The sequence below is a fragment of the Buceros rhinoceros genome, unplaced genomic scaffold (genome assembly GCF_000710305.1).
Source record: "Buceros rhinoceros silvestris isolate BGI_N320 unplaced genomic scaffold, ASM71030v1 scaffold7963, whole genome shotgun sequence".
Lineage (NCBI taxonomy): Eukaryota > Metazoa > Chordata > Aves > Bucerotiformes > Bucerotidae > Buceros > Buceros rhinoceros.
This window is the reverse complement of record NW_010402957.1, coordinates 14,686-27,926: the sequence shown is the minus strand read 5'-3', so window position 1 is coordinate 27,926 and position 13,241 is coordinate 14,686. Positions and strand designations below refer to the sequence as shown.

The window sequence follows — 13,241 nt, the reverse complement described above, 5'->3', positions numbered from 1 at the left end:
GAGTAACCCTTTCTGGCACTAAGGAAGAAAAAAATCTTAAAAAAAATTATGTAATTTTGGAAAAAAACAGTGCTATCTGTAAAAGTTACGAGTTTATATCTATGGCATAGGTTGAACACCACAGCAGCTACTTTCTCCACTCTGCGCTTTCCAGTTCAGGCAGGAGAAAGATTATTTTGTTAGATATTATTCTAGTTGCTTCATACATTTACACCTGCACTAAATAAACAAGGAGAATAAACCATGTCCCCTTTACTCTCCCTGCCTCGTTGATTCTTCTGCCGGATGTGAACCTGCTGCTAATCCGTTGCTGCTGGAGTCCTGGAGACCACGGATCTTTCTGACAGGCTGTTAGTAGCTTTGCTGTTAGCACGGGCCAGGCAATTGCTTTAGTAGCAGCTTTGTGCTGTTTTCTTCTGCATTGTACTTGACTGCTGTTCTTTGCACACTACTGGATATTTTTTTAAATCTTTGTACAGGTACTGACGAAAATGAGTCTTTTTTTTTTTTCAGTGTCACAGAAAACTCTAAATGTCATAGATATATTGCCTTCCACGGGGTCCCAAATGCACAGCTCTCATTAAAGTCATGTCTGTATTGGTATGGCACTGGGGTAGGTATAAAAAAGAGCTTTTTGTACGTGCTGTGTATAGTGGCGAGCCCCCCCAAGCACGGTTCAGTTCTTGCTGTCTCTTGTGGTACTTTTTAATCCTCCTCTCACATTTGGCTGCCTTTGTAGCAGTCACTCATTACACACACATTTTACCACATTACAGGAGAGTCTCAAACATATCAGCAATGATTAATACCTTGTGCAAGCAGAAGAGGATGTGGCTATATCTAACATATCAGAAATGCCTGATATTCTCTGCAGCAAGAAGAGGATATAGCTATATCCTGAAGCCTGAGCTAGAACTGACTCTATACATTTGCCCACTTGCTTTTTGACAGTAGCGTTTTGGATAATGCCTTTCTGGTGACTATAGGATGTCCTGTAGCAATTCCTCTGGATGTTACCTGAGCACTGAACACTTTCCCGTGATTCAGAAGTAGATGTTGTCTTTTTTGCATGTTTGAATATACACCTTTTTTATCTACTGCCATGCCATCTCCAAGATTTCAAAACATTCCTCAACAGCAGAACACTACTACGTGAGTAGCATACAGAATCATCCTTCTCCTTTTTCCTGTTGATAGTATTCAGTTCCCATGTCTTATCCTGTGTCCTTACACAGTAATCTCAGTAATGAATCTTCCGGGTGCGACTGGTAAAAACGAAATGAGAGGAAGAAGGACAAATAGCTATCATTACATAGGCATGTCGTGTCCAATATAAGCATGTCACCCCTTTTGTCCCATAGTCATTATATTTGGCTGAGCCCTGAGTAGTACAAGATTAATACTGTGTGTCAAATGCCTTTTTATTCACAGATTACCTCAGGGAAGACCTCCTTGGAAAACAAGATGTTCTAGAAAAATGAATAGAGCCTGGGTTTCTATGGGTTGTGACAGAACAACACATGAAGTGAGGAATCATTTGTCCCTACACCACACAACAGTGATCTTAATAAACTTTCCTAGACAATCTGCGAAATACTTATTGATCCTCCAAGTTTTTCATTTTCTAGCATTAATCTTTCCAACTTCCCCTTAAGTCCATTCCTTCTTGTCTTCTTCCCAGTCGGTGTAAAGAAAGACCACAGGCATGCTTCCTTCAGTGCTCTCTGCACTGAGCAGGTGGGCTTCCTCGAGGTCTCCTGGGGGACTGTGCCTCTGTTGTCATTTAACCCCAGCTGGCAACTAATCACCCCACAGCCACTCGCTCACTCCCCCATGGCAGGATAGGGGAGAGAATCAGAAGGGCAGAAGTGAGAAAGCTCACGGGTTGTGATAAAGACAGTTTAATAGGTAAAGCGAAAGCCACACACACAGGTGAAGCTAAACAAGGGATTCATTCACCACTTCCCATGGGCAGGCAGGTGTTCAGCCATCTCCAGGAAAGCAGGGCTCCATCACACATAACAGTTACTTGGGAAGACAAATACCGTAACTCCTCACATCCCCCCTTCCTCCTTCTTCCCCCAGCTCTGTATGTTAAGCATGATGTCTGAATATCCCTTTGGTCAGTTGGGGTCAGCTGTCCCAGCTGGGTCCCTTCCCGGCATCTTGTGCACCTCCAGCCTATCACTGGTGGGCTGGTGTCAGAGGCAGAAAAGGCCTGGACTCTGTGTAAGCACTGCCCAGCACTAACTAAAACATCCCAGTGTTATCAACACTGTTCTCAGCAGAAACCCAACCCACAGCTCCATATCAGTTACTATGAAGAAAAATAACGCTACCCCATCCAGAATCCCAGCGTGTCCTCCATCCATTATTCCATACTATTTACATCATACTCAGGTCCCACACTATGCAATACATCGTCATTCATTGCTACCACCCTTCCCCTCTTTTGATATAATACACAGATATCATGTCCTCACTGTGAGGACTACCCCTATAAAATGTCTTTAAAATGTCCGCACATTTGTCCAAATGTCCACAGTCAGAGACTGCTGATTGCTTTTGCTGGTTTCCTCCCGACTTTCTTACAGTGAGGTGCCAGACACGGTGGAGTGCTTCAGCAGGGACCTTCCCAATGCTGTGTAGCGGGGAAGGATTACCTCAGTGCGTGCCGAATTTGCTATTTATTGAGGCAACTGTGAGATGGCTCTATAACTCTCAGTTCTTGTTCTTCTTTCTTGCCCCAAGAATATGACATCTTATTAGAGAAAATGTCTTGGATTCCCATTGTCTTCTGCTTCAGCCATGGCAGCAACCACAATCTCTCCTATTTATAGTTACAGAGCTACTATTCCTCTCATTTTGACCTCATAAGCCCTCTCTGGCAAATACAGCAATTTCTTATAGGGAATATATGTATCTTAGCTTCTTTGATGTGAAGACACAGTCCATGAGCCACAGCCTGAGGACATCAGATACAGAAATACTCTGATTCCATGAAGAGAGGAGGTGGGAACCATTCATTATACCTTTGCAGTCTTTGGTCTTAGCTCTTAAAGAAAAAACAAACACAAAAACTGGAATGTAAAATGCATGGAGTAATAAACAGTCACTTTAAAAAATGTCTTCATTTTCCAGATTAGTCTTCAATAATTTGCAGATTAAATGAGATTTCAAAAAATGCTCCCGTTAGTCTAGTTTTAATTTAGACAGATTATTCATTATTTCCCATAAAACTAAGCCTGCTTTTTCAAACACCATTTCTGTGCACAAATTATGTAGCTCATTCTTTTCATAAGGCATGTAAACCAGATTTCAGTTCAAACATTACAACATTTTACACCTAAGTGTCAGAATTAAAAACACAAGTAAAATCTTCACAAAAAACCATGCCTCACCTGCAGAGCAGAAGTACATGCTAAAGACATTATTACAATGTACACAGGTGGAGACATTCAGATATGAATATATGAGTATATGAACATACTAGGAAGATCAAAAATACCTGTTTTTTCTGTTTTGTATGCAATCTCAGTCATTAGCTAAAAAGAACGCATCTTTAACCCAGTACTCATATATTGCTTACACAATAATTATAGTCTCCTATTTTTTCCGTACAAGATAATTTCTGTCACACAGTAAAACCATGTTTCTTCCGGTCAATGTCCTACAGTAATGGTGAAATGATGAAATACATTAAGCAAGCATAAGAGACAAGAGGAAGGAATACTGAAAGATAAAATTGCACTGAGTCTTTGAGAAGATGAATTTGCCTAATGATGTCTATTGATAACTGTAAATTCTCTCTCTTCTTTATCCAATGTCTGCTTTCTTTTGAGTAATTCCATTTCTCAGTGGAAGAAAATACATTTTACATGCATATTGCATCAGAGAAAAATTCTATCTATGCATTGTACTGGAATTACGGAAACATGACAAAATAATTTTGTTTCTGTTTAGAAACTGAGCTCGGGTAAATCATAAAAACTCACCAAATGTTGGCAACTCATTCCAGCAGAAAGCGTGTTGTTTCAGTGTAGCTGTAGAAATCCTCATGTGCAGCCAAGGGACACTGAACAAATTAAATGGCGTAATATCTTTTGGGGAAAATTAAATGTCAAAAATCCTGTCATATAAGAAGACAGATATGTCTACAGGTCTTTTATCTAGAAGTCTATGTCTTCTAACATGGTTATTTTATTTACTGTATTTGAGCCATTTATATTTGAAAGAACTCAAAGAACAGACCCTGTAAGTGAGACTCTTCACTCCTAGGAAGGCCACCTAGAGTAAAGATGTCCACATGATTCTTTGAATTTGCATCTTCCACTAAAAGCAGCACAGGAATCTATTTTTAGGACTTTAAATTGTTTATACCAGTATAGACTAGATTCTGTCACCCTTTATTAGAGAGTAGTATTTTATAAATAAAGTGGTTGTCTCTAGTAGAAGGAAAGTAAACAGGAGGTAGATATAACCCTACCTATGTACAGAGGCAGGATCCACATCTCCACAACATGCTTTTAGTTTTATTGAGATCATTGAAAGCTTAAGCATCGAGAACTAAGCAGCCACCTAAGACATAAGGGAATTTCTTTTCAGTAAACCACCTAAGGAATAAGAACAGTAATATGTTACACGAGAAGAGTTTATAAAATTGCTTTTAACTAGACATGGTTTGTAGAAGAGAAATTGGATCCGGTTTTTGAATGCTCTGAAGTTAAGTTTCAGGATGTAAACAGGTTTATGGGATCTTGAATTAGCTCAGGAAAGTTATCATGAGCAGATGGAGTCATCATCCAGGGCATTCAACCTTCACACTCCACAGCTGCCACCCTGATGGGGGATGTGGTCAACATAAGCAAAATCTGTAGTACTGATGGATGATTCTGTACCAAGGCCTTCTCCTGCTAACCTTCCTGTCACGTCTCACGCTCTGAATAAGAGACTCAAAAACTGCCTGATTGCTGTCATGCAGCTACAGCTGCTTCTTTATACCGATGTGCTATGCAGCACCACAGGCTTGCTCCTCTTCCCTTTTGCCTTCCTTCAAAACCCATTCTATCCTTTCATGCACCAGCACCACTAACCACTTTCTGGGATGCTTATCACACAGGTGTATCCTGCATTCTCTCTGCCAGTAAATCCTTTGAAACAGAAGCATGTTACGAGTCTGGCCCAATCTGAAATAATGCAGAATCCTGCACGCGTTTTCATTTATGTCAGTACGTGGCCACCAACAATGGCTCTCCATTTCTGAATTAATGGTGCTGAGCTGCTACAGCCACTGCTTATTGTTAGAGTAAGACAAGTCCCTTCCTGTCCTATAATGTTGCAAGCAAGTTGGCAGAAAGCCACTATGTGGAAGGACATATGCAGACTCCTCTTGTCTTACCCATGCAACATTATTTCCAATACTTTTTAGTTCTTCTGCATAAATGTGCAGCACCAGATCACTTACCAGATAACACACTGACCTACAGAAAGCCTAGCACAAGTTCTTTGTCCCTGTTTAAGACATCTCAAAACACATATTTCTTAAACCTATGCTATTGTAAGCAAAAATCTCACATTGACTCTGGATTTCAGCTTGCCTTTGTGTCAGAATAATTAATAAACAATTCCCTATTGCATAGACTCATATTCTAAGGAAGGTATTAAGTACTTACACACCTAGCAGCCAGTTATTAAAATGATCCTAATATGGAATACGTTAGAATTCAGTCCCACAATTATATTTATACTTATTTGCCTATGTGCAAAAAGGACTCCTTACAGTTCATGGATGGATTTTCTTCCTAATGCCATCTGTTTGTTATGGACAACTTTTGAATAGTTACTTTAAATGGCCCTCTAAGGATACTCATGTATGTCTGATGGGGGAGGCAAATATATTTACCTCTTTTATCTTCATAAACATACAAATTCACAGAGAATGTATATTGCTACTTCTATATCAAGAAGTAATATGTTGAATTAATTCCTGGTCTTTACTACACTGAACATTTTTATTTCTTTTACCTGTATATTTATGATACAGGATGCTTACAATGCAATTACATAAGTTATGCACAGCAAATCGACTTTATCTGATCAAATAAAGTTAATTTTGGGAGCTGTCATTGGAATAAGGTTTTAAGAGTTATGGTTATTTTAATGTTATGTTAGTGATCACTTTTTTCCAAATCAGTCTGGCCTCGATGTAATTACAGGAGCACGTATAAAATAACCAAGTAGCAAGAACTCTACCTGCCAGCTGAGTCTAGGAATTTCAAGTAATGCTGATCAATATGAAAGTTACTGGTTTTCAGAACTACATTCTGTCAATACTGAAAATAAGTTTAAAAGATTACTATATAACTTAACTATATATAACCTATATATAGTTTTAAAGAGATTTAGTAGAAGCCACCCGTGAGTGTCTTTCTGGGACCTCTGGTTTTGAGTTTAAAGGAAGAGAATACTTCAAATGAATGTACACACTCAAACCCCCTTATGACTAAAAAATGAAGCTTCGTTTGTTCGTTTTCTATTTTAAATTGTGATGAACTGTACTTGTCATTATCCAGCCTCATCCTAATAGCAAAGCAGAACAGCACGTACAAAAGAAGGTAACATAGGACTTTGTAAAAACCAGATGGCATGAATTTTGGCGTTATGTCTGCGCAGTGTCACTGATTTAGAGAAATGACATCTGAACATCCTAGAGCGTCTGTAGCTGTTTTCTACAAAACATGTTTCTGAAGGCAGTCAGCAGCAGCTGCCTGCTCTATTCAACATGGAACATCTGGAGATCTTCATATCTTCAGCAACAGATGACATTTAAAATGCAGCAAAGCATTGTTAAGTCCATCCTTACCTGGGCTTTCCTTCATTAATTGACACAATTCTTTGTTTTCCTTCTGTCACTTTGTCTGATGCTTTTTGTAACATTAATGGTGACTTCTTTTGTGGACATTTTCTGTGTGTCCCTTTTAGTCTGTGAAAGTTTTAAACAGTACAGTGAGTTCCACACTGACAGCAATGACAGTCATTGACAATTACCTCCTAATTTATGAAAACAGTTCTACTTAATAAATAGAATGCCTCCAACATTCTTCACACGGTACTGTGATGCAGAGCAACTTTGGTGTTCATCATAGGTGACTGCTTCTATGACTGCTATAATGGCTGTTGACCTCATTAGACTTTGGATCAACCCTCTTAGCTACAATTATCATCTCTGTGTGTGTGTATTCTAAAAGCGGAGCAAATAAATCTGTTTTCAGTCCAGAAGTGGAAATTAGGAGGTTCCTTTTGATGTCACTAGGAGTTGAGTATGACTAGACTGAGACAGAATATTCTCTATGTTTCTTAAGTGAAAATATGTTTTCAAAATAACTCTTAGTTCTGCCTGCATATAAGACCCACGTACAATATACCTTTCAGAGCTTCATCAGATTATTTCCAAATATTAAAAAAGTCAGTCTGTCTGAGGCATACAAGTACATCCCTAATTTAAATTTATCCTGCTGCATCTCATGGTCTGCCTGCTTGTTGCCATAAGCAACGCACTATACTGTGCAGTGAACTGGATAGGTCTAGCAGAGGACATTCAGAACCAGTCTGATAGAGATGCAGAGCTGAGTCAGGTGGGTTTGATTGCTGCATTTCCAGTGTTTCATGAGGCAGTTTGTAAATCTAAAGAATGCCAGGTAAATTAGGCATCATTTACATAGTAGCAATGCCAGGTGGAATAACGTCTGGTAAACTTTCACTGACATGGGAGGAAGGACACATTTATCTGAGAGCAAAACTTGGTCTTTATTTGCTGCTGTGTATTACTTCACATTACTGCAGCCTAAATACATCTGCTCTTTTGCTACCTTCTCCCGCCGTGCTCCTGTTCACTCTCCAAAGACTACATATGCCACGAAAATCAAGCCAGGTTATTGTCAGTCAGTCACATAATCTGGATACCACCTTTGATTTTGGGCTGCCCGATCATTCTATTGCCTTCACTGTATTAGGACTCCTTTCAGCAGCAGCATCTTTTACTTCCAAGTTGTTTTGGCATTATCCTCATAGATGATACCGAAGTATCCCAGATGCAGCTCATATCAAACCCTTTCCCTTTTGACACCACACTTTGTACCCTGTCACATAACTGATGGTAGGGGTAAAGGAATAGAGTGTTTTACAGCTTGATGCCTGAGAAAATGAGAAACGGAGAGGTAAAGCAATTTACCCCCTTCTACCCCACAGATGGCAGAACCCAAGTCTCCTGAGAGCATCGTGTCCTGCATCGCGTTGTATTCTACAGCATGTAGAGATAAAAGAAAAACTGTAGTCAATGTGAATATTCGGATTAATAAAATGGGCACATTTTGAGTTGTGGAGGATAGTCACCTTCTCAGCTCTAGGCACCTAAACTTTAGGTGTCCAGATTGGAAACCTTCTTATGCTTCCCTAAACAGTCAGTGTAGAGACAGAGATTTAGAATGGCAAACCAGAGCTGAAGCCTAACTTAGATGCTACACTTTCACTGTAGGAAAATGCATTTCTCCTCTTGACCATGAGAAGTTCAGACAACTTACCTTCCTTTCTTAGACACCTGCATTATCTGCATAGAATAATGTAAGTGCCCTACTCATCATCAGAAATATCCTTTGCTCTGGTTGCACTGGGTTGCAACAGCACAGATATGTATTACTGGATGTATCTTGGCTAGAAAAAGGCAGGAAGATACATTCAGAGGGCCCCAGGTCAGAAGCACTGAGTAATCCCATTACAGTCAACACTCATACTATTAATACGTTGTGGAAATTTGTCCATACTTCCTAGTAAGTCTAATACAGAAGTAATTTTTCAATCACTTACAAAATTAGATCATTTTCTTCAACAATATATCAGGTATACCCTATAATTCTCAAGTCTTTTTCAAATTTGATTAATAATTATGTTAGTTCTGTTCAATCATATCCAACATGACCACTTTGTTTTTTTCTGTGGTCTAGTGGCTATGACAGGTATTTTTGGTTTTCATTTGCAGCAAGTCTATGGCTCTAGTTATCATGCTGCTGCAGAATGTCTCCCTATACACCAGGAGCTGCAGTATCTTGTGGCAAGATGCAGCAGGATTCGTGTCACTGGGGAATATTTCTGTACTACAGCAGTACGGAAGTTAACACTGTGAAGGGATAAAATAAATATGGATGTACCAATGTGTTGTTTGTTAGCAAATGCAAGGTGAAGTTCAATGCAAATTCCCGTTTTCATTTGCACAATACCTCTGGGTTTCAGTTTGCTTTTCTCAAGGACATGACTGGGGACAGCTTGTTATGGGGGGGCTGTAGTGGTTCTACCCTGTGCTGTACTGAGAGGTCTTCCCATCTGAGAAACTGAGGAAGCAGTAAACCAGCCATAATTTTTGGATTACTTCAATCTGCAGCAGCTCAGCAGCTGCTACACAATCAGGGCCGCAGGTGGAAATGGGTGGCGGACAGGCAAGGTAGGCAGCTAGGAGAAGTTTGGGCTTTGGTCTAGCCCCACAGCCCTGGGTGTTCATACATTATTGTTACAGTGGAAGATCCTTCTGCAACATATACAATATACAGATGAGGGGGAGAAGGGGGGGGGGCTCATTCGGATCCTGTTGAAATTATTGAAAAGATTCCCATTGATTTTTTCAGGCTTCACATCCAGCCTTGAATGAACTAGGTTTCATGCAGTGCACATATCAATTTATGCAAATCAGCAATCAGGAGAAAACTCATTCCCTTTCAGGTAATTAATATAAACAGTTTGCACAATACATTCCACAGCTGGACTGAGCTGGAAAAAAAAAAAAGCTTGTTTTTTTTTCCTGTAACAAGTGTAGGTGTTACTCCAGCTGCCAAATAAAACATCAATGTTGTGGCCTTTCCGCATGAGGCGTTGTCGGAGGCACTAGGCTCAGTCATGCCATGGCTGTGGTGCAGCCTTTTTCTCTTATTGCAAGGCATTAGATGGAGTTTGACTGCAGTGAGGAAGATTGTCACAAAAATAAGTTTGACCTGATTGAAGCTAGTGCTAAGCATCAGGGAACATAATTATAGTCCTACCTCTGCTGTCCTGAAGCCGTTCTGTCTCTGCGTCATAGCTCCTGTGGTGTGGCCCATGGAGTTCACACACTGAGGATCACAGCTGTTCCTCTTCTCAGTGTTCAGTGTTCCAGCTGTAGTTGATGCTGTAGTTACATCTCCCTGAGCTAATTTCCCATCCTCTAGAAGACCTAGTAGGGACACATGAAATTGTGCAATTAATACTGAGGAGCAGTTTATAACTGGCTCTGGCTTCCCTCTATTTCATCACATTTTAGTGATAGAACAAGTCATGGAAGGTGCAGTACCATATCACAGCCGGAGCAGCCCACCTCCCTTTGTCACCTTTGTCTTCACACTTTTCATTCACTGCCCTGTGAAACACCAGCTCAGAAAACATGGAAAACTGGTTAATGAGTGTGGCATATCATCCACCTTTTGGACGCTTGCACACCTCCACTGGTGTCTCCACACACACAGCTGCTTGCATGACCAAGGATTTAACTAAGGACCCAGTGAGGCTCCTCTTAAATCTGTTTCAGTTCTGAGAAATGAAGGAGATGGATGTGAGCATGACAGATGAGACCAATACAGATGGAGAGACTGCTTATACATGGCCTTGAACACTTCTTTTCATCGGAAGATGAGGAAAGATATTGATGAAAAATATATTTCATACTGTTTTGATTATCAGTTATGAAATTATTAATTTTCTTTCTGGTCAAGCTGGATGGATAAGGCATGCATTGTACAATATGATATTGGCCAGCCTAAAAGAATTTTCTCATCTTATTGCTTGAACAAAAATCAGTTGTCATTTATGGAAAGTGTAAAGCACTAAACATCTGTTTGCAACACTGGGTCTAAAACACAAACACAAAGAGCAAGTGGGATGCATGACTGTAAGTCTCAATTTTATTTTTGGCAAAGATCATTTATAACCAATCATGTTCAAGTAATAAAAAAAAAGTGCAGACTTTCTAACTGGCAATGCAGGTATCAAAACTGGAAGAAGAAGAAAGGAGTCACGGAAAGTCAATGAAAAAGAAGTATGAGAAAAACCATTGACAATTCATTGCTACTTGAAGTGTGCATTGTGTCATCAAAACCTTCTTCCATGAATCAGGTGGGAATTCAAGCACAGTATTAAGGGTATTAAAAAGGAAGCAAAGTCCTGAATTCTTTCCCAGGAATCTGTAAGAAAAACTGCTTTATCAGCAGAAAGCAACATCAGTAGCAGCTAGTAAAAGCAATGACTGAAACCAATAAGGCTTCAACCAAATATTCAAAGTCTTGATATGGAAAATATCTGAAGTTGTGTAATACAAACTAGTCATGGCATTTCCCTGAGCAGTCAGAAGATGGTGTTAGAGTTTTCCAAAGACAGTTTAACTTGTGGTGGTAGTAACTAATAATGCCAAATCATCTACTTTTTGAAAATATTACATTATAGTTTGTTTTTAAAAAATAAAAATACTTCAGTCTTTGGAAGCTTTTTTTTACTGCTAGATATAAAAACTAATGTCATTCTCCCATCTAAATCTAGAGGCAACTTCCCATAAGAAAGAGTGAACCTCACCTCTCCTGCATCTCCCACAAGTCCAGACCTACTTGTGTGTTAGGTCTTATCTTTTCCTACCACTTCACAGTGCCAGGTGAGAGGCAGAAAAATGACTTGGTGCAGAACAGTCAGTGGTACAGACTGATATCATAGACAAGGGAGGGAGATGGAGAAGCAATTAGCCATGTGTGAGTCAGAGCTCTAAGCCGGGAGTCACGCCGTAGACTACTGCTTCACCTTGCAGTGGAGCTGTGAGAATGAGCTTGAGCACAGCATGGAACAGGCAAAATGCACTAGGCATTATGTACTAGTTCCATTAATTGCATCTTGGATATTTCATACAAATTACGAGATTTTCCTTCTGTGTGATCCTACTAAATTACTTCCCACCATGTGTCCCTTGTCGTCTGGCCTCTAAATTGTCTGGTGAAACAGCTGTCAGCTGAAGAGCCACTTTGTTATCAAGTACAATTGTTCATTTATCAGATTGTGTTGCATCCTTTAGACTACAGAACATTTTTTCTTCCATTAACCCATTTCCGTGGGCTGATGGAAAATCTCAGTCCTGAAAATGGTGTATCTGGTTCATTTTTTGTCCTCTCTTAGTTTTCCTGTTGCATCCTGCACTGCAGGGGTGAGACTTTTTTTGCAGTACTTGTCAGAAATGAACCAGGTGTCAGCATCTCAGCCTTCCATTATCCCTTTTACTTTATTTTTATATGGGTGATCTAGTGGTCACCAATACCAGTGCAAAAAGCAGTGCAGAAAGCTTTTTTCATTTTATTCTATAATACATTTGCTATTCTGAAATTAGGAAACTATTGTAGAATTCTTTGACAATTCTCATTGGCAAATAGATGATTTGGATAGTGGGTAACAGTTTAAAGGCTTCGGTGATTTTATGTATGAGCACTGAATAGAAATTACAGTGAGAATGCATGAGCAGGGAAAGTAAGAGCATGAGATTTGTTGGCAATTCATAAAGCAACATCTATTTTGTAGACTGGATATATAGCACAAAATGCCGATTGCAATGTTAAAAATTTAGGAACATATGGTTGCTTTTAAAATAGCAAATATTTTTGCATTGCTATTTAGAGTTTGCCACAGCACATGAAAACAAAAACATTAACTTTCTTCTTCTGTACAATCTGGAATTTGCAAACTAGCAGGATGGCAATACTCAGGGTCTTGTCTCCGAGTTGTTTAAACCAAGCCAACTGTCGAGATATTGTATCGTCTTTCACGGCGTGGCTCTGGTAAGCACCCCCCTCGCTCTTGCACTGTAGAGCTTCAGCAGAAATCTAAACAAACAGGTTTAGTAATGTTGTTTTCATTCTCATGTTCTCTGCCAGAACAACCCCTACCAAAAGTCTGTGGGCCTCCTGAGGTCGGGGAAGCAACAGAACCCATCACAATACCCTGTCAAGTACGTCTGTTTTATTTTCAAATGAACTGGCAAGCCTAGAATATTCTTATGGCTCCATTCCCAAAACCTGAGTTTCTGGGTGATAATGAAAGCCCCGCCACTGCAATGGTGGCCTTTCCCTCAAGAATGGTTCACAGGGCTTGGGGGACTGCCAGGCTGTTCCCATTAGGGGAGGAATGGATGACAA

At 39.9% G+C, this 13,241-nt stretch overlaps 1 protein-coding gene across 1 annotated transcript; it reads right to left on the bottom strand.

Moving 5' to 3' along the window:
• Positions 1–6,877: 6,877 nt before the first annotated feature.
• Positions 6,878–10,255, bottom strand: BAALC (brain and acute leukemia, cytoplasmic; the record flags this gene model as incomplete). Its single annotated transcript, XM_010132816.1, has 2 exons — positions 6,878–6,982; positions 10,086–10,255. Coding segments are annotated over 2 exons (275 nt in total), but the record flags the coding sequence as incomplete, so codon positions are not given.
• Positions 10,256–13,241: the final 2,986 nt, after the last annotated feature.